The following is a 23,007-nucleotide window of genomic DNA, read 5'->3' as shown; positions in this document are numbered from 1 at the left end:
TAAGACCAGGTCTATGAATCTTTCTTCAGATTCATAGATAACATTTTTCTTTCTAAGAGCTATTCAGTCTTTAGGTCGACAGATTTTCTCGGTACGTTACCATATAGATCGCAGTGCACATACTATAATTTTGGATATCACCGATTGATAATTTGGTCTGCAGTCTCTTTCCTGTCACTTTTGATAAAGAGAAACATACGCCTGTTTCTATTACCATTCAATAGCCGTAGTTCCTGATACTCTAAAGGACTGATGCTCGTTGATTTCACTCATGGAGAAGATTGTATATTTTCGTTCACAAGAGTTCTAAGTATTACCCTAACTTACTGGCTCTCTTGCTTACTGTTGTAGGTAATAGTTAAATTAGACGTTTAACAAAAACGTCCTTTCTTACTCTTAAATATTTCAGTCTCCTAGTCTCTAGCAGGTTAGGTGAAGCCTTCTCCTACTACCACAGCTAGATCATATTATCACCTTGATAAAGGCCACAAACCTGGTGGCAGTTCTCTTAAAAATGTAGTTTACATTATTATTACGCAGAACCTGTGAACAAGTATCTCGAAAATGGCGATGCTGGTTGAATGTTCACGTGCTACTGTGGTAAACATCTACGAAAAGAGGTGGAACGGTAGTAAAGCTACTACGACACGCTAAATGACTGGATGTGCACGACTCTTCACAGAACGTTGGGTAAGTAGGATAGATGGTGATCTGTGGCATCTTTGCAGAAAGAGCACAATGCCTGTCCACGCACAAGTGTTTTGGAGCACACCGTTCATTGTAAATTGTTGAAAATGGAGCTCCGCAGCAGACCACCCCTATATGTTCACATGTTGACCCAACATCGTCAGTTAGACACGGGACCATCGGAATTTGACCGTTGATCAATAGAAATGTCTCAGCTCTTCGTGTGAATCACATTTTTGGAACATTAGATCGTCTCCACAAACTCCGTTATCGAGGTGAACGGCGGCTCGAAACATGCAGCGCGCCACGGATGCAAGCTCGTGGGAGTAGTTTTACGCAATAGGTGACATCTTTCTGCGCTTACAATGAACATGTGATAGTAATCGAAGACACGTTGACAGCTGCTAACCATCTGCCTCCCTTTCTGCTTGATGTCTTCACCGATGGTGGTGTCTCGTTTCAGCAGTATAACTGTCCATGTCTCGGAGCCAGAATCGTGCTACAGTGGTTTGAGGAGCATTATGGTGGACTCACAGCGATGTCTCGTTAACCAAATTCGCCAGATGAAAATCGTATGGAATCCATCTGTGTCGCTACCGGCCGCTACCACCTCGTACGCAAACCAGCAGTCGGCTATTTACGAATTACATGACCTGTGCGTAGACATCTCATGTCACATACCTCTACAAAGTCACAAGAAAACTGTCAGACTCCTGATACGCAGAACCAGAGATGTATTTCAATCCAAGCTATTGCTCATAATGTTATTGCTTGTCAGTGAATATTTATTAGCATTTACAAGTATTAAAATCAGTATACAAAGCTGAAAAACTGTATCATTTTTCATTTGCTCCAGCCGTAAAGCGACAATAAATCGATCAACTTCTCGTTGCTGGCGTTCACAGCCATGAAATTTTTTGTAGAAGACATGATAGGCCTCTTTCATTGTAAATTTATATATTTGCACTCCGGCAGATTCGGCCATATGCCCATTATCAAGTGGTGTAACGATACTTCAGGACAAGCCAAAGCATAAAAAACTTCTGACACTAATCATGACCGGGCCAAATATATCACGAAATAAGCGTCAAACGAAAAAACTACAAAGAACGAATAATGTCTAGCTTGAAGTGGGAAACGAGATGGCGCTATGGTTGGCCCGCTAGATGGCGCTGCCATACGTCAAACGGATATCAACTGCGTTTTTTAAAAATAGGAACCCCCATTTTTGTTACATATTCTTGTATTACGCCAAGAAATATGAATGTTTTAGTTGGACCACTTTTTTTGCTTTGTGATAGATGGCGCTGTAATAGTCACAAACATATGGCTCACAATTTTAGACGAACAGTTGGTAACAGGTAGGTTTTTTAAATTAAAATACACAACGTAGATACGTTTGAACATTTTATTTCGGTTGTTCCAATGTGATACATGACCTTTGTGAATTTATCATTTCTGAGAACGCATGTTGTTACAGCGTGATTACCTGTAAATACCACTTTAATGCAATAAATGCTCAAAATGATGTCCGTCAACCTCAATGCATTTGGCAATACGAGTAACTACATTTCTCTCAACAGCGAGTAGTGCACCTTCCGTAATGTATGCACATGCGTTGACAATGCGCTGACGCATGTTGTCAGGCGTTGTCGGTGGATCACGATGGCAAATATCCTTCAACTTTCCCCACAGAAAGAAATCCGGGGACGTCAGATTCGGTGAACGTGTGAGCCATGGTATGGTGCTTCGACGACCGATCCACCTGTCATGAAATATGCTATTCAATACCGCTTCAACCGCACGCGAACTATGTGCCGGACATCCATTATGTTGGAAGATCATCGCCATTTTGTCATCCAGGGAAACATCTTGTAGTAACATCGCTACAACATTACGTAGGAAATCACCATACATTGCACCATTTGGATTGCCATCGATAAAATGGGGGCCAATTATCCTTCCTCCAATAATGTCGCACCATACATTAAGCCGCCAAGATCGCTGATGTTCCTCTTGTCGCCGCCATCGTGGATTTTCCGTTGCCTAATAGTGCATATTATACCGCTGTTGGTGAATGACGCTTCGTCGCTAAATAAAACACGTGCAAAAAATCTGTCATCGTCCGGTAATTTCTTTGGGCCCAGTGGCAGAACTGTACACGACGTTCGAAGTCGTCGCCATGCAATTCCTGGTGCATACAAATATGGTACGGGTGCAATCGATGTTGTTGTAGCATTCTCAACACCGACGTTTTTGAGATTCCCGATTCTCGCGCAATTTGTCTGCTACTGATGTACGGAATAGCCGCGACATCAGCTAAAACACCTACTTGGTCATCATCATTTGTCGCAGGTCGTGGTTGACGTTTCGCATGTGGCTGAACACTTCCTGTTTCCCTAAATAACGTAACTATCCGACGAACGGTCCGGACACTTGGATGATGTCGTCCAGGATACCGAGCAGCATACGTAGCACACGCCCGTTTGGCATTTTGATCACAATAACCATACATCAACACGATATCGACCTTTTCCGCAATTGGTAAACGGTCCATTTTAACACGGGTAATGTATCACGAAGGAAATACCGTCCGCACTGGCGGAATGTTACGTGATACCACGTGGTTTTACGTTTGTGACTATTACAGCGCCATCTGCCACAGACCGAAAAAAGTGGTCCAACTAAAAGATTCATATTCCTTTACGTACTACACGAATATGTAATAAAAATGGGGGTTCTTATTTTTAAAAAAACGCAGTTGATATCCGTTTGACCTATGCCAGCGCCATCTAGCGGGCCAACCATTGCGCCATCTGGTTTCCCCCTTCAAGCTAGACGAGTTTCGTTCTTTGTAGTTTTTTCGTTCGATGCTTATTTCCTGAGATATATGGCCCGGTCACTATCACTGGACCATCCTGTACACATGTCATCGGCGTAGCTGTACGTACGACGATGACAAGTATACGTCTCAGAAGATTTTTAGATTTTGCCATGTGCTACTATTTGATAATGGTCATATGTCCGAAACTGCATTACTGAAAATAAATTACAAAAAAAGGGACTAAGACGCCTTCTACATCAATGAGTTCATGTAAGCAACAGGCGAAAATGTTTAGAAGTTGTTGCATCAAGCGGTACCAAATACTTCAACTTCCTTCACTTGTGATAAAGTGTCATTTATCTGTTTTATAAGAGAAAGGGCTTCAGCCGTTTATAATTCTTACACCTGTTCTGCTAATCCGGAGAAAGTGTGCAGTATATCGGAGCACGTCTCATAGCAACTGGAAGCACAGGTCGTGTAACGATCCTCTGATCTGCCTCTGCCTCCAAGGGGACATGGGCTGGCTGTTGCTTTTATGAGGGGCCTATATTTCAGTCGAGATTATGTCTGTATGCAGTGGGCGCTTCTCGCTCCGGTGACGTAACGCGGGCAGCGAGCAGACAGCACCCAATTCGTCTGCGGAAGCGCAGTAGCGGCCGGAATACCATGGCTCCGTCTGATCTTCTGAGCTCGGAAGAGTGCCAGCGAGTCGTAGAGAGCTGGCTGGCCGACGATCATTTCGAAATTGTGGACGTGCAGGTCCGGCCGTTGAGTGACGAGGTCAGTGGTTTCCTGGGGTCGCACCTCAAAGTCAGCATTAATGTGAGGCTCGGCAAGGAACAGAAAGTCAAGCAGCTGGAGTTCTTCGCCAAAAGTATGCCGTCAGGGGCTTCTTCGTTCCACACGGACTTCATCAACTCCATACACTGCTTCGAGAAGGAGACCACTTTCTACGACATTGTGGCCCCACGGCTGATAGAGGCACAGGTGAGTTTGTGTTCCGCATTACATAAAGTAAAACACATATACAATCACACGAATGTAATAGTAGTGGCTACCGAGGAATGCGTATACTTTGTACTCGTAGTCTGTATGTTGGGCGACAGTCTGTAGCTTTCACTCACATTGCGTAGCGGTATCACAAATCAGGATAACGTTTTTCCTTGAACCGAATATTAAGGCTCAAATCCTGCACTTCAACGTGTGGACTACGGAAACCACAGTCATTGTTCTCTGAATCCTATGTCGTTCGGTGTTAAAAAGGGATGTATGCATGACATCACTCTGTCGCCACCTTTTCTCTCATAAAACCGCACTTTTTACTCATTCTGTGTGGTAAACCATGCAATAATGTGTGTTTAGTATACGTAGTTTTGGTTAACCTACAATTTAAAATGTATTTAATCAAGTCATGTTTTTTCACTTGCCTGGAAAGACTGACATATGATGGTATAGCTGTCCACATAATTCTCGTTTTAGTTCTGTCTGTTCATTTTCTCAAGTTTAAATATTCTGGCTCCGTTAACGAACTGCCATTAACAGCACTAGGTACGAATTATTTCGTAACATTTTATTATTTTCGTACCGGTGTTTCTATCTCTTTTCATCTCATCAGGCTTTTACTACCGTCAACAATCCCTTTTTCTTCCCATTTTCGGGATCTGAAGGCGGTCTGTGTAGCAAGCCAACAGGATACTTGAGCAAATAATATCAAGTGATATGACTTGTGGTTTTTTCCGCATTGTAGTGTCAGTGGTCATGATCCGAAAGACTTTATTATTTCAGTTACGTAGTGACTGTGATATCAGCGCCGAAGAATGACTCAGTCACGATAGTCTTCATCAGTCAATTCCACACGAATTTCAAAAAAATGTAGTGGCTCTTTATTCGGATGTATGAAATGTAGGTTTTTACGAAACATGTGATGCAGGTAAGTCATTGTTGGACTCTTCATTCTTCTTCACTCATTCACTCAGCTATACACTGTGTTCTACAAATCTCACCATGAATGACAGCGTTTAAGGCAGGGCAATAATTCACGTTATTTACATAAAGATATAGCTGTAACAGGCTACTTCTGTGAATTATACTGATAGTAAATTATTACTAGGCAAATGTGCTCACACTGACAATTATGATAATTAATTTCTGAACTCTTGAAATATATTTATGTTTATTATGTACCTCCTTTGAAAAAAAAAAAAACACTCTACTCGTCTTCTTGTCCTCAGCATCTGCTTTACACATTATTTCGAATAAATAATTTATTTAACGCCACAGGAACTATGACAGTGGACTGTATACTGCAAAGACAAGATCTGTTGAACACATCCTGAGGCCAAATATTCTGATACCATATATTATAGGAGTTGCTAAAGATGTGTTGTTTAACTTCGGATTTGGATATCTGAGGATTTACCTTCTCGATTTATGTCGATAGCTGTTCGCTTAATTTAGCATAACTCTCCATTTGAAACTCAGATAAGGATTCGTAGCCTGTATGAAATTATTTATACTTCTAACAGTGCGGCTGTTAATCTCACAGTGCATCCTAAATTCGCCGTTGCTATTCGTCTAAATGCCGTTGGAAACACACGTATCAGCATGTAAGCGTGTGAATGCGCTGGAACCTGAAAAATATTCTGCAAGGTGCTCTATAATTACATTCACACTAATCTTAATACGTATTGGCTCTGAGCAGTATGGGACTTAACTGCTGAGTTCATCAGCACCCTAGAACTTAGAACTACTTAAACCTAACTAACCTAAGGACATTACACACACCCATGACCGAGGCAGGATTCGAACCTGCGACCGTAGTGGTCGCGCGGTTCCAGACTGTAGGGCCTAGAACTGCTCGTCCACTCCGGCCGGCCTTTAATATGTATTCCTCTAAAATAAACACACTTCTTACCTTACTTGCATTTTCCTAGGAGACTATGCCGTAGGTCAGAATTGAGTGTCTAACGCTAATCTGAATGTTTAATGCTGCTTATGATATCGTGCAAGCCTGATCTGAAAGCCTGACAGTGTCAGAACCTGATTGCAGTAGTTTAAATTCGGAAAGGAATACAAATTCTGCGTATATAAGCGTAAACTCTGATTGTCTTGGAAAGCTGTTAGACATTCTTAAAAATAGAGTAACTATAATTAGTGTCTTTTTTGTAGCAAATTCAATGTATGTTAACTGAAATCGATGTGCAAGCTTTAAATTTAACAATCAGTTTGAATGCTACAAGTTATGTAAGCAGAGTATCCACTGGCAAAACTAAAAACATGTGATTAGTTAATCAACTAAACTTTATCTACCTCTACTATTCTTCTATAACGAAAGGCAATAGTCATTTAACTGCTTTGAAATGTGTACTTTTAATAACATTATTTCTGTAACAACAATATTTCAGTTACTCGCTCTTTGCTACTATAATCTTTCAACTACTACGCCGAAGATAAGTGAAAGGATTGTCATTAAAAACATAACTTATATTGTTTATATTTTTATAATATTATATCTACATTGTTCAAAATAGCAAAAAAGTTACCTCCCGCCCTGTCATGAACTAGAATACATATAATTAATGGTTCCGTATGGCCTTTTTGTAGCTTGTTTGATGAAATAAAAGCTCAGATTTGGTGGTCGCTCTTAAAAGTGGTTTCATATAGTAACAATCATATATGGGTAAGCACATTATCGTCTTGAAGTACTAGTACGAGCATTCGTACTCCTCTTGCGGGATGATGTACACAATTTATTGGAGGCTGATGATTGTCATTTAGAGAGAAAAACTCCACAGTGCTTCTGCTCTAATATTCTTCTTGCCTCAGGTTATAGACTAGTCACACTTTTGCGACAGTTTAAGCCACTTAGTTTTTATCATGAAAAGTTAACTTTAGATCGTAATTTATTGCACACACACCGGCCATTTAGGCCCATGGCAGAAGACAGAAATATTCAAATACATATACATAATGAAATTATTAACACATCAATTCCACGAATCATGATAAAAGGTTGAAAATAGTTGTAACGTCACAGAAATTTATTACATATTTGCTCATTTACTTCTCTTTCTGGCGCCCTCAATGCTAGCTGTTGGATCTATTTCTTCCGGGGTCACTAAAGTCCTGTCTCTCCACCTCGTTTGCGGTCAGCTTTATGGAAGTCTACCAGTCGGCTAGTCTAGAAAGACTCTATTACGTAGAGTGCCCTCTGCCGTGGAACATGTCCTGTCCACTGTAGCCTTCTTCTTGCAATCACACTCTCAGTATCAGCTTTCTTAAACCGCCTATACAGATCTTCATTGTGCCTTCTTTCACATCTTGCAGTTTCTGCATTGTATAATGGACCATAAATTTCCCTTAAAATATACCTCTCAAACGCACGAATGCACCCTTCCGTAGTCCATGTACTTGCCCACGTCTCACAACCATACGATATAACCGGTAGCACTAGTTACATGTATAGGTGTATCCTGCTTTCCTGGGATACGATGCGCGACACATATAGGTGGTTTAAACTGTAGTACTCCCGGTTTGCACTTATTATTGTTTGTCGAATTTTTCTTCTCTATCTCACTTTTGTTCGACACTGTTGACCCCAGAACTTGCATGTTTCAACTCTTTCACAATTATTACCGTCTATACTGATGGCGTACGAATCATTTTGTCTACGAGAGACTACCGTATACTTTGTTTTCTCATCGCTGACCAGTAACCTTAGTCTGCTCGCTTCTAGAACAAATTGAGAGGTATCTGCTGTCACTTCATTCAGAGTTTCACCCACAATCACTACATCATCTGCAAACGCAAGGATCGTATCACTTCCAACCCTCTCCAGCATCCTATTATGGTCAATGGCAAGTCTCACCTTTTCCAGCGCTATGTTGAACAGAAGTGGTGAGAGAGGATCACCCAGTATCAATCCATTATTAAGTTTGAAGGGGTCCGACAACTGATTTGCAGCTCGTACATCGCAATTTGAACTGTTGTAACAAGCTGCAGTCAGCCTAATGTACTTCACTCTTATGCTAAAATCCCGCATTATCTTCCAGAGAGCGGTCCGATTAATGCTGTCGGATGCCTACCGAAAGTCAAAGAATATAAGGTGTAAGTCTTTATCGAATTCATATAACCTCTCCATTATCTGTCTCAATGTGAAGATGTGGTCGGTAGTTGAACGTACAGGGGCAAATCCACACTGGGGTGTGCCTACAATCCCTCGGAGCAATGTTTTCAATCGACTTAGTATTTGAGTGGTGAACACTTCATATCCTATCTCCTGCAGCGAGATCCCTCGATAATTATGCACTTTTGTGACATCGCCTTTTTTAAAAATCGGGTGTACGATTGGCTTTTTCCAATCCGCATGGATCTCCTCTGCCGACCTTATTTCAGCCATAAGCTGTTTGAGACCTTCTACTATCGCTTTTCCCCAGTATCTAAACAACTCCGCGTTGCTGTCACTACTGCCTGGAGTCTTATTGTTTTTAAGGGCCTCCAGGATGGTTTTTATCTCATCAGATATTGGCTCAGGAACTTCTTCATGATTTAGTAATTTGCAAAGCATCTTCCTCATCTATTGGGATTAAAGTTTACTGTCTATAAATATCTCCCGCAAACCTTGTTCGCCGAAAGAAGGCGCTGGTTGCTTTCCTTTAATCCTTAGTTAGCCTCAATAGTTGTTTACCATTTCCTAGTTCATTCTGCCTTATGATTCTATCTGTTAGTCTTCTTTCCATCGTGTATGGGATCTTTGTGTTGTCAGTGGGGTTCTTCAGCCATTCTAATCTTCTTGCGTCCTAGTCTTCACTGCTTCTTTACACTCATCATCGAACCACGGCTTTTTCATTGGCTTAGGTTGTTATATTCATCACTTGCAGTTTGAATGATATCCTCTTGTAGTGGCCGCCACTATTCTTCCACTCCACTTGCGATCCTGGACGATAGGCGAGTCATGACTTTTTATTGATAGCATCGTCTCACTTGTTCATTTGCAAGCATGTCTTTGTCATGTCGAGCCACTGCTTCACTTCTCTGTAGCCATTTGGTGGATAGCTTCAGTCGCAGTTCCAGAATCCCTAGAAGATGGTCGGAATTCATATGAGCCCGCAAAATATCCTTACTTGTTCAACACACACACACGATGATTCCCATCCAGAAAAAGTGATCAATCTCATTTCTATTTTAGCCATTTAGTAGTATCCAAGCAATTTTATGTATCGCTTTGCGAGGGAAATACGTAGTGTTAATGGCCATTCTTCTGTCGGCAGAAAAATTGATTTGTAGGGCACCATTTTCATTGCTTTCCTCAAGTAGACTATCTGGGCCGATGATAGGCCTGTTTCCCTCCTCCTTCCTAGTTCATGCATTAAAGACTTGGTGGGCTGTATGTCCTCTTAATCTGTCTCCGACTTCCTCCAACTCTGCATAAAAGTTGTTTTTCACTTCATCACCTGCGTCCTCTGTTGGTGCATGGCAATTGACAATGTAAATTTTATATAGAGATGCGATCACTTTTCGGTATACACTTGGTAACAGCTGTGGATACTTCGTTATGGACGGCGAAACCAGCTCCTTAGATCCAATCTGGCGTGACTCATTGCTGTTAAAGAGAGTGTATTGATTACCGACCTTCATGATCCTTTGGAGAACTCTTGTTTCTTGCATAGCCATCACGACGCATTTGTCGCTCCTGAGCGCGTCTTCCAGCTGCTTCATTCAGCCTCTGATGAAAAATCTGATGTTTCATGTTCCAATTCGAAAACCGCTTCGTATGGCTTTAACCAAGTGTTTGTCACAGTATTATCTGTCCTGTGTTTCCTTTTGTCACTTTCCCTGATAACGTTATTTAAAGCTACTAGATTATTAGCCTTCTGAGCTCGAGCACAGTGGTGGAACTGTCACCTTCGCGGTCTGGACCAACCGGTTTCTTTTCGGAGGTCCTTTTTCTAGACAGGCTGCCTTCATCGTGACCTAAGAACACCACCTAAGCTTAGCGGGTTTGGGTTTGGGGTTTCCCTTCAACTAGCCTGATTGCTTTCTCTGTGGCTAAGGAATCCAGCCCACTACACTACGTTCCCCTATCCGCACTTGGGGAGGCACCCGATTGGTGACCAGCGACCCTGTACCGGAAGTTAACTTTAGACACTAAATAAAATCGCGCAGCAAAGCTCAGTCTTTTACTGAGATAGTACAATTGTGGTTTCTCCAGGAACAATGTAATTCACCGCATTTGACTGGAGTACATTTTTTTTATTTTAATGTCTTATCTAGCATATATATTATGCTAAACACATGTAGCAATACTACGTATTCTAAGCTTGAAGATGAGAAATTTCTGCTAATTTTACTGAGATAGTTACTCATTACATACCCTATCACATTTGCTGTGGTCATACTGTTAATTGTTCATAGTTCTAACTTTACATTGTGAGTACGCCCACTAGACAGTGACGGTATGATACAGTCTGTCTTTCTACGCTCTCTGGCTCGTGCTAAATTTTCGGGCCTTCCACGTTACCAGCACTTCATCATGTCAGTGACACGTTATAGTCTGTATTCAGGGTTAGATTATACATAAGTCTTTGCATATCTTTTATTTGATTTATCGCTATACTATTTCTGTTGCTAGAATAATAACAGTTTACATTTGCACATAACTTGAATTTACATAAAACATTGAGAAAATATTTCTAGAAAGACACACAAGAAAAACTGGGATATTTTCCCAGTTGTGTTAATAATGAATATCTTTAGATACGTTACAAGTAGTGGAAGCATGCAAACTATTCTAGAACTATTCTGGTATGCAAAGTGTTCTACACTGTTCAGGTCAACGTAAAGAGGTTGTGCATTTCACGCAGAAGTGCACTTCCATATGTTCTGATAGCAACTACGTTTATTTTGTACACGTAACTCATCATTACCTCAGGTTATTACTATGTACTACATCATCCAATGTGCAAGTCAGTAATTTTTATTTATTTGGATTCGTAAATTTTTTTTTCCCAAGACTAATGGGTTAGCTGTTTACTATGAACCATTATTGTTTTGGTAGTGTCTGGTATGAATGTGATTGCTCCCTTTATATATTTGTCATTAATAAATGTCACAGCTTTTCCTTGGGAAAGAAATTTATCGTCTCCAATGTATTAACACAGATCAGCCTTTGATTCTCATTATGAGCAAAGTAAAACATTTCCAAACATTTGTGCTCCGTCTTAGACATCTGTCTTAGCGTTGTCCCAACTTTCCAGTACTATCATCATAGAAGGAAGCTGCCTGTGCTTTCCACCATTTACCTAAGTTATGAAGACATGGAGATGGAATCTGTTCTTTCGAACATGTCCGAAAGAACACATGCCATCTTCATATCGTTAAGTCTAACCAGCTGTTGACCTTCTTCAGTGCGGATGCACATGAATTGCCTGAACTCTTACAGGACTCGGTGGATTGTCTGCCGCGAGTAATGGGTATAATGGCAGGGGCACTACGAATGTAGAGTGTGGACTGTAAGTTGAGAATGTGGGTCTCACGGGGAGCGTGGCTGCGATAAGTCCCTGCTGTCGCACTATCCTCTGTGGCCTCGGTGGCTCAGATGGATGCCGGTACGGTAGCTGAGCGTGTTCGGTCAGAGAGTTGGTTGACCATTGCAATAAAAAAATACTAAGTGGAAGGATTAACAAACGAACTTGAAAGGATGTCATGTGACGTCCGCAAAGACCAAACACAACAATCAACAACGAACAGTATGCAAAAAGATGCCATGTAAGCAGAAGATCCCGAGTTCGAGTCCCGGTCGGGGCACACATTCTTCAACTGCCCCCGTTGATGTATATCAACGCCCGTCAGCAGCTAATGGTGTTGATTTAATTGTAATTTCATTTATATAAGCTGGTCTTCAGCGAGTTGTCTGTGCCAGAATGTCTTCGTTGCCAGTGGTTCATGTGAGCAGAGATGACACTAGGACGAAGTACTGTATGATGGGTAATTAAACAATTCTCAACAAAAACGCTGCAGATGCGTCTTCATTCCCCCCGTAATTTGCGGGTGAAAACTTTCATGAAAAAAGGAAATACTTAACAGTTAAGTTATGTGAACTGCATGAAATCAGGTGAAATCTCTCAGCAGTCATCTATACTTGGGGGAAGACTACGGGCCGGCCGGGGGGGGCCGTGCGGTTCTAGGTGCTTCAGTCTGGAACCGCGTGACCGCTACGGTCGCAGGTTCGAATCCTGCCTCGGGCATGGATGTGTGTGATGTCCTTAGGTTAGTTAGGTTTAAGTAATTCTAAGTTCTAGGGGACTGATGACCACAGATGTTAAGTCCCATAGTGCTCAGAGCCATTTGAACCATTTTTGAAGACTACGGGTTTTTATCTGCTCACTATGCAGTTAGAGCTGAAAAGAGCGAAGTGACGCGACCGACGTACATACAGAGACATCGCCCAACACATCCGATGAAAGCTTCATCGGAAATTCACTGTGGTATCCTTTTTGCGATCGTTCGGACTTTAATCAACGAGTAGCCCTGGTACAAATGGCTTTGCATCGTATTTAAGCGATTAATTATTTTTGTTGTGACTCAACGTATGATCTTATCTATCGTAAAGGCCTGATTCATCATATAGTAAGTGAACATTGAGAATGCAAGAGCAATTTCACTACTACGCGAAGAGAGCGGTTAGCTGGAAAACGGACACTGAAGGCCTAACCAAACAGAGGAAATGTCTGGTAACATGATAGAAGAAGAAATTGGAGACAATATGGAAGACGTGATTAAAAGAAGGGATCGGTTAATGGGACACATCTTACTGTATCATCATTAGCAAATCTGGTAATGGATGGAAGTGTGGAAATAAAAGCTGTAGGGGGAGAGAACGGTTTGAATACAGAGAGAGTGTCCAATAAATGAGCAAAACTGAAGGGGAGAGTAACTTTGTGCCACTCTTCGGTGTGGGCAACGGCAACAAAACAATAAAAACAACAAAAACATCAGGTCTTCTAAAAGAGAATTACACATTATTTCAGTTGATTCAGAGCAGCCACTCTGCACTGCAAGGTATGCCATTCAGATTGCAAACACCACGCTCCTTCAGCGTTCAGGGGGCACATGCTTATTTGGCAACGCAGTGGCCGGTGTCGATCCACCACGCTCACTGCCCGTGATGTCACTGCCTGCCCGCAGCCGGCAGACTCGCCCGTGTGGGCGCCGCGGTGCCTACTGACGCGGCCCGACCTGGTGCTGCTCGAAGACCTGTCGGCCCAGGCGTTCCAGGTGCTGGACAGCCGCCCGCCGCTGGACCTGGAACACTGCCGCCTCACGCTGCGCACACTCGCCGCCTTCCACGCCGCCTCCATCCTGCTGGAACGCCGCACTGGAGCACCTCTAGACACGCTCTTCCCAGAGGTAAGCTCCAGTCTCCGGTAGGGTCAGCAACTTGCTTTGTGTAAATGTACCCGTATAAAGCTACCATGGGGTTAATTTTTTGATATCGGGTGGTTATGATTAAAGTGCATACACTCACAGATGTCCAATGTGGACTGTACTTACTGTATGGCTGCGAAACTTAGCAGATATGCAAATTTTTGGACAACATGGTTGTCGAGATGAAGCAGCGATTAGTATGATTAAACAATTATTCAAAAACAGTCTTAATCGCATTTATTATTAATATTATACCGCCAACCGGTTTCAACCCGACGTAGGGGTCACCTTTTGGGCGTTTACACCATTGGTCGACTGTTGGTGGTGTCAATCCTGTCTACATAACGGCAGGAAACTATGCATAGTTTCCTGCCGTTATGTAGGCAGGGTGACACCACCAGCAGTCGACCAATGGTGTAAACACCGAGAAGATGACCCCTACGTCGGGTAGAAACCGGTTGGCGGTATAATAATAATAAGTGCGATTAAGAATGTGTTTGAATAATAGATATGCAAATGCTTTAGTGCAGAATTTCTTTAAACTGGAAGAGAGTTAGTTCCAATTTTGGCCACTAGGTGCAAATCTGGCGCTGTACAGAATCTCGTCGACGGCTCTGCTGCTGATGTTGAACCAATTGTGAAAGTAGTCGTTAACAATAAAATCCAAATATGTGTTTGTCACTTGATTGACTTTCCATTAAATACAGAAATATTTCTATACGTTTTTCCTTGCATTCAAACCACCACATTTTTACCTGGTGGTCAAAATAGGAACCAATATTTTTCCAATGTAAATCATAACCACTCGGCATCATGAAATATCGATCATAAGATCGCATGATTAGGCTGAGACTCTTATGTATTTGAATACGTTGTATCCACCCTCAGCCATTTGAATCAACGACATATTTAGTTAAAGCCGTGGGATTTCTTTAATTTTTTTGTGGAGATTCACCTCTTCCATATGTTTAATAAAGAAAAACATGGTCCATGGCATCGTGTAACATCACACGTGGTCCTGCGGTGCCGGCACGGTAACTCAGCGTGTTCGGTCAGACGATTAACTAACTTCTGTAATAAAAAAAACTGAGTTGGTGGATCAATGATGAACTTGAATAAGCATTATGGGACGTCTGCCCCGAACAGATAGAACGAACAATAACGAACAAAATGAGATAAAAAGCTAAAAAAGGGGGGTAGAGACTTCGATTAATAATCAAAAGGTTCTCGGTCGCAGGTTCGTAACCCGCCATCACATAAATTTTGATTAATAATCAGCGTTGGCGGCCGAAGACTTCCAGCATAAGAAGTCAACCTCAATCTGCCAATGGCCTTCTCAAAGACGGTGGAGAAGCGGATAGAGGTCCCTTGGGATGCGAAACTGCCTCTAAAGGTGGAAGAATCAGCAGTGAAGAAGGACGTGAGGATGAAAAAGGCAACTGAGACCACTGCATTAAAGATGCATAACGGGTACCCTCAGGGCATGTGGCACGTAGTTGGAAAAGTGTCATGATAGTCTCTCCAATTGCAAAATATTCCGGAATAGTCCCCCATTCGGATCTCCTGGAGAGGAGGCCATGACAAAAAGATTGAATAACCAACGAAAGGTTGACATCTTCAACGTCAGTACTTCTGTCTTCCCCAGTTGCTTGTAATATCACGGTATATTGATAAGTTTTAGTTGTTGATTATCTAACTACAACTCAATGAAACACAATTTTCGTACCATACGTGTTTAGCTTTTACTCTCTGTAAGGCATCTTCAGTGACCTGGAATATAAGCATATTTTTGCTATTTGGTTTACATTTTGGGACATCGTATATATACTCAAATTTTTCTGGGTTTGTGACCGCATTATCAATATATATAAAACTACCGACGTTTCAGTCCCTGTTGCAAACGACCTTCATCAAGGTGTTTTTGGTTACTGCGAATGAGTTTTTTTCCCCTTCATTGAGTTTCGGTTCCCACCGAAGGGGGCGGGCTGGCAACAGCTTAGTATTCCGCTCTTCAGCCTACAGAATTTGTTTTAAGAAGATGAAGATAATAAATAATAAAAACAGGTGATAAAAACGGAGACTTAAATGGTAACATGGCGGAAAAACCGTGGAGCTTAAAACATAGAGCAAGGGGATGATGATGCTAATAAAATACATATCAAGCAGACAGATAAAGTAATAGACAGACAATTGAAAAAAACATGGCGACAGTCTGGTTTCTGTTCGTAAGATACATAAAATTCACACCCAGCGACAGCGTGATTTCTGTTCACAACACTTTGGAAAGACGAACAACACTGAACATTCATTTGAACACTGCACTAAAAAGTTGGCAAATATGACATACCACAGCTGACGGCAGGTGGGGGGAACTTGGACAGATGATGGGAAATAAAATGGGGGGAAGGAGAGGAGAAACGAATGAGGGGAAGGACGGAAAAGTAGCCAATGGAGAACGACTACCTATAAGAGGAGGGGTATGCTGGGCAGACGCGACAGGGAGTGGGGAAAGGCAGAGGAGGGGAGTACAAAAGGACTCAGGGGGGAGAGGGGAGGTAGGGAGAGGTTAGGTAGAGAGAAAACAGGATGGAAGGGGGGGAGAGGGAGCCGCGGGAAAGGACAGAGTAAAGGAGGCAGGGTGAGGATCAGAGTTGATAGGAGGGATAAATGGAGGGAGAGGGGGCATGATCCAGGAGAGGGAGTTGACAGCAGCCACCTTGGAAAAGGAGATGGAGGGTAGGGAGGACATAGCAGTGAATGTGTGGCAGAGGGTGGGGATGGGAGAGGAGAGGAGCAACCATGGGTTGAGGGGGATCAAGGCGGCGGGAGGTGTAGAGTATGTGGATATGTTTGAGGAATAGAAGCAGATGTGGTAAGGAATTAGGTCATACAGGATCATTGTGGGGGACAGGAGGCATATACGGAAGGCGAGGCAGAGTGCATAACGCTCAAGGATCTGGAGGGACTTATTGAATTCGGGGGGGGGGGGGGGAAGGGATGGCAGAAAACCAGGCAGTACTGGCATAACAGAGGATGGGACGGATTAAGGATTTGTAGGTGTGGAGGATGGTAAAGGGGTGCAAGCCCCATGTCTGGCCAGAGAGGATTTGAAGAGTCGGAGATGGTTGTGGGCTTTGGATTGGCTGGATTGGAGATGAGGGATCCAGGTGAGGTGACGGTCAATGGTGAGGCCAAGGTAGGTGAGGTTGGGGGAAAGGCGAACAGGAGAGGTGCAGATGGTAAGAGAGAAATCCAGGAGCCGGAAGGAGCGAGTGGTACGACCTACGATGATTGCCTGGGTCTTGGAAGGATTGATTTTCAGGGTCCACTGGTTACACCATGTGGCAAAAAGGTCAAGGTGATTCTGGAGAAAGCGTTGGGACTGTCGGAGGGTAAGAGCGAGTGCAAGGAATGAGGTGTCATCGGCATACTGCAAGAGGTGTACTGGAGGGGGAGGAGGTTTGGGCACATCTGCCATGTACAGGAGGTAGAGGAGAGGGGAGAAGACGAAGCCCTGGGGCACACCTGCAGAGGAGTAGAAGGTGTGGGAATCAGCATTATGGAGGGGCAGCGGGAGAGGAAGGAGGCCATCAGACGGATGTAGTTGACAGGAAGGGCGTAGGTTGAGTTTAAACAGGAGACTGGGATGCTACACATGGTTGTAGGCATTTTCGAGGTCGAGGGAGACAAAAATGGCGGAGCGACGGGAGTTACGCTGTAGGGAGAGGAGATGAGTGAGGCGTAAGAGTTGGTCATCAGCAGAGAAGGAAGGTTGAAAGCCACATTGGGTGTTGGGGAGGAGGTGGTTTCGGTGGAGGTGGTGATTGATGCACCGGATAGGAATGGATTCCAAAAACTTGCTGAACACCAAGGTGAGACATATAGGATGATAGGAAGAGGCATCAGATGGAGGCTTGTTGGGTGTGGAGAACACCAAGGTACGGGAGGTTTTCCACAGGTTGGGGTAGAAGCCGGTGGCAAGGATGATGTTGTAGAGGGTGGCAAGAACTGAAAGGAAGGGGGGGGGGGCAATGTTTGAGGAGGCGGTTGGTAACGCGGTCTCGGCCAGGAGCAGTGTTGCGTTCAATGTGGAGTGTGTTGCTGATGTCCTGTGTAGTGATGGGAGTGTTAAATTCAGATGGTGGTGTGTGGCCCAAGTACTGGAATCTAGGAGCAAGGGGAGGAACAGAGGTATTCGTACAGTCGATGACGTCAGAGAAAAGGGAATGATCAAATTGAGGATAATCTGGTATGGAAAAAATATTGGAGAGGTGAGAGGCAAAGTGGTTGGCCTTACTGAGGTTGTCAGGAAAGGGACGGTCATCAAGGAGGAGAGGGTACTGGGGGGTGGGGCGGGTCCCAGTAAGGCGGTGGAAAGCAGACCAATACTTGGAAGAGTTTATTGGGAGTGTTTCTTCGCAGTAAGCAGGTTTCGGATGTGTTGTTAAATTGCCTGTGGCGGATAAGTGTGTCCCAGTCACGGAGAAAAGAGCAGTAGAAGCGGCGGGATTCTTGAAGGAGAAGGATGGCCTGTGGGGGCAGGGCTGGGCAGTGAGGGTGGATGGCTTTCGTGGGGATATGGCTGGCGACGGCTTCAGACAAGGTCTGGTGCAGGAAGGCAGCAGTGCAAGAGATATCATCAGGAGAGTGGAGGGTAAGGACGTCCCTATAGGCATCCCAGTTGGCACGGGAGTAATGGACAGGTTTAGGAGGGAGCCGAGCGGGGATGGCGACCACTAGAGATAGTGAGGAGAACGGGAGCAAGGTCACTGCCAATGCTGAATGAGATTTTTTTTCTTCTTTATTGTGATTTCATTCCCCTGCCCCACAGAGGCAGGGGAGGACTGTCAGCTGCACAATCCGCCGCTGTTCAGCCGAGTGACATGACAACTAATACAAGAATAAAATGTTACATACATAAGGCGATAAAAAAGGGGTACATAAAACAGAGTAATGGGAGAAAATAGTGGTAAAAATACACTGACGTGGAGACGTTCATGGGGGACAGTTAAAAAAGTCACCAGAAAGTTAAAAAACACAGTTGGCGATACTTAAAACACAGAGAAGACACTGAATGGACAAGCACAAGGTAAAAGTCGGCCAAACTACTAAAAACACTCCAGAACAACACACTTAAAACCCACTTGGAGCACACACGACGAACAATATAACTGCCAGGTGGGACCTGCCGAGGGAAAGGTCAGAGAGGATGGAAAATGAGGGGAGAGCAAGGGGCATCAGGAGAAGTGGCGGGATGAAGAGAGTCGGGGCGTCAGTGAGTACACGAAGAGGCAGGAGACATGTGGGGCGGGAGATGAAGAGGGAAGACAAGGCAGGAGAGAGTGCAGAGACACTGAAAGGGGGCACAAGAGAGGGAGGGGGAGTAGGAGGGGGAAGCCGCTCAGGAGGAGGGATGGAAAGGAGATTGAGCCCTGAGGAGGAGGCAGGAAGATGGGGTTAGGGTTGGTAGGAAGGGTAGATGCCAGGGCGAAGCTCATCATCCGGGAGGGGTCGATGGTGGAAGTTGCGTTGGGAAAGAAGATGGAGTGTGTGAAGGTGGAGAGAGGATGGGACACAACAATAAAGGCGCGGCAACTGGTTGGGGGTGGAGAGGAAGGGAGTTACCAGGGGGTGAGGGGGATCAAGGCGGCGGACAATATATAGTGTGCTGATGTGTTCAAGGAAAAGGAGAAGGTGGGGGAAGGGGATGAGGTCGTAGAGGATGCGCGTGGGGGACGGAAGGCAGATGCGGAAGGCGAGGCGGAGCGCATGGTATTCGAGGATTTGGAGGAATTTATAGAACCGGGGAGGGGCGGAAATCCAAGCTACGCTGGCATAACAGAGGATGGGGCGGATCTGAATGAGAGAACTTTGTTTCTTATATATCTGCAGACATGGCCTCTAATTCTGGTAGGCTGTTTAGGATGATGGAGAGGGATGTTAGAAGCTTTTATTGGTATTTTCATTATTTATTTTCATTGGTGGAAACTCGACGTTTTGATTGGTGATTGCATTATTGCGTGTGATTCATGCAAACCTCGAATGGAAAACCAGGCCGGGAGTGGACGTGCGGTTCCAGGCGCTACAGTCTGGAAGCGCGTGACCGCTACGGTCGCAAGTTCGAATCCTGCCTCTGGCATGGATGTGTGTGATGTCCTTAGGTTAGTTAGGTTTAAGTAGTTCTAAGTTCTATAGGACTGATGTCCACAGCAGTTAAGTCCCAAAACGCTCAGAGCCATTTTAACGAAAACCAGGCGGCAACTGTGACATCCCGTTGTTTTTCTGGTTTCTAGCGCCGGCCGAGGCGCGCCAGTACTCAGTGTACCCCCATCCGCTGCGGTCCCCCTCGCGCCTGTGTTTGTTGCTACACGTGAGCTATCGTCCCGTAGCGCTGTTATTGCCGGCAGCCAAGACGTCGGAAGTCGATACCCGTCTTCTCAGTTCATGTTGGCTGGTCGCTTGGCTATTTCTATTAACTCTCTAATCTTCCTCCTGAGAGTAAGAGGCTGTCAGCCAGTAAGCGTGCTTCACCAAAAAGAATCTTTTTGCCGCACTCATCCTGGTGTTGTGGCACCGCTGACTTGGTGTGCTGTCATATTCGGATACATCTTTCGTGTTCACATATCCGTGTGCTCATGGGCGCCCCGTCTCGCCTACATACACTAAGCCACATTCGCACCTGATTTCGTAAACTCCAGCAGTATGTAGCTTGCCAACTGAATCTTTCGTTGTGCGAAGAACATCTTTCATTCTGTTGCTGCTTCGGAAAAGTGGTTTGATGACTGCGCGGCGGAGTATTTTGCCCACCCGTTCATTGACACCTTGAACAAATGATAATAGAGCGATGTTTTGTGCTTCCTTATGCTCTCCTCTATTGCCTTCATTCTTTGTTGCCATGCTTTTATCTATTACTTTCATTCCATAACCTGTGGCACAAAAAATTGACTTGAGGTTTTGTAGTTCACCCTTTAGATGTTTATCATCGCTGATCCTGTGAGCCCTCTTGGCTAAAGTGTGTAGGGTGGATTTCCTCCGCGTACGGTGATGATGGGAGGATGCATGCATGCACCTGTCAACACTGGTTGGCTTCCTAAATACTGTATGGCCCAGTTTCCCATTAGGCTTTCTGTAAACTTCCACGTCGAGGAAAGGCGGCACCCACTCTTTTCCATCTGCTGTGCTGCTGGTTGAGGTGTTGGTGGAAATTTTGTAGCTCTTCCTAACCATATGGCTACCTGTGCTTGAAAATGACAAGTAGTCGTAATAAGCTAATCCCACGATTTGAATAAAGGTCGTTTACGTTACAGCCTACTACAGACCCTGTTTTCAATTATTAAGGAATTTTATATCATTGTATTTACGTACGATGTATTTATAGTATTGTATGATCGTATGTATACACACATCTAGTGACATTCCACTGGTTTGTTTCATACCACACTGTAACTGAAGTTATCCAGTTTATTCTCTACCAACGCCCACTGTCCAACGTTGCTACAAGGGGTTATTAACCAATGTAACATACTATATGAACAGCGATGGTAAGAAATCCTAGCCGACGGATGGCGACTGATGTAGCGGTCTTTACTCCACCAAGCATACGTTTATTCCACTTCTGTTGCGCTACATAGTTGGTTTTGGTCACAATTTGACATGGCGAGCATAAGAATAGCGTCTCTTATTGCAAAATTAAAAATCAGCTATTTATCAATACATATCTTCACCGGTTAATAATTTGCATATTGTAGAGAAAAAAGTTTACAGTATTAAGTAATTGATATAAACAATATAAATTCCTTGTTTTAACACATAGGATTCTTAAAATATGTTGCTTGAATACGAGCCTACATCTTTATGAATGTGCGTCTGACCACTCCTAGATGGCTCTGTGTATCTGCTCTAAAACTGTCGAATTTTATAATACAGATGTTAGAAAAGCAATACAATTACTTACAATATTCAAGGGATGTACAGTATTCACTCCATCTTCACAAGTTAAAAGTGTCAAATGGTTCAAATGGCTCTGAGCACTATGGGGCTTAACTTCTGAGGTCATCAGTCCCCTAGAACTTAGAACTACTTAAACCTATCTAACCTAAGAACATGACACACATCCATGCCCGAGGCAGGATTCGAAGCTGCGACCGTAGCGGTCGCGCGGTTCCAGACTGTTGCGCCTAGAACCGCTCGGCCACCCCGCCCGGCTAAAAACGACACTGAGGTCGAAATTCACTGATAGTGGTGAGTGAGGCATTATTCAAATGATATATGCTCTCAGTGGAAACCGAAATTCTAGTAAACTAGGACGACTAGACTATATATTAATTAAAATTGCAACCATTATTACGTTATCAAGTTATTACAATGCGGAGGACATCACATAGCATCCTGTTACATCTGGCAAACGCATATACAGAAATCGAAACAAAAATTTGACCGACATAAATATCTTGCATTTCAGTGAACTGGTTATTTTTTACGGGGACTATTTTTCAGTTTCTGGGATTGGTCTCCGGTCTTCTTCGCCCAGTCATTTATGGAAAATTCTTGTTATCTTGTATCACTGATGAGAATAATGAACTGCATATGTACCTAACATGCACTTCAATGAATATAAGATAACGGTCTACACACCACACATGGAAATGAAGCAGTCTCTTAAAATGGAGGATTTTACAACCTTGGAATTACTCTGAGATGAAAGAAGTCAAGGAATAGCGATAGGCACATAAACAAATGTCGATAGTATCGCTAAACAAGGCACAAAAGGGCGGTACATTGGCGGCGCTGACACTTGTGCTCAGGTGTTCAGGTGAAAAGTATTCCGACGTGATTATGGCCGCAAGACCGGAAATAACAGACTTTGAACGCGGAATGATAGTTGGAACTAGACGCATGGAACATTCCATTTCTGAGACTGTGAGGGAATTGGGTATTCTGAAATCTACAGTTTCAAGAGAGTGCCGAATATACACTACTGGCTATTAAATTGCTGCACCACGAAGATGACGTGCTACAGAAGCGAAATTTAACCGACAGGAAGAAGATGCTGTGATATGCAAGTGATTAGC

General features: G+C 43.7%; 1 protein-coding gene across 1 annotated transcript in view; it reads left to right on the top strand.

Annotated features, from left to right (window-relative positions):
* Positions 1 to 4,177: 4,177 nt before the first annotated feature.
* Positions 4,178 to 23,007, top strand: part of LOC126088310 (uncharacterized) — a 79,113-nt gene continuing 60,283 nt past the window's right edge. The window contains exons 1-2 of the mRNA XM_049906441.1: positions 4,178 to 4,498; positions 13,697 to 13,918. Of these exons, the coding sequence (XP_049762398.1) occupies positions 4,178 to 4,498; positions 13,697 to 13,918 (543 nt within the window). The remainder of the gene's footprint in view (positions 4,499 to 13,696; positions 13,919 to 23,007) is intronic.

This window comes from Schistocerca cancellata, chromosome 6 (assembly GCF_023864275.1).
Source record: "Schistocerca cancellata isolate TAMUIC-IGC-003103 chromosome 6, iqSchCanc2.1, whole genome shotgun sequence".
NCBI classification, from domain to species: Eukaryota; Metazoa; Arthropoda; class Insecta; order Orthoptera; family Acrididae; genus Schistocerca; species Schistocerca cancellata.
The sequence above is the reverse complement of the archived record's forward strand: the minus strand, read 5'-3'. Positions and strand labels throughout refer to the sequence as shown.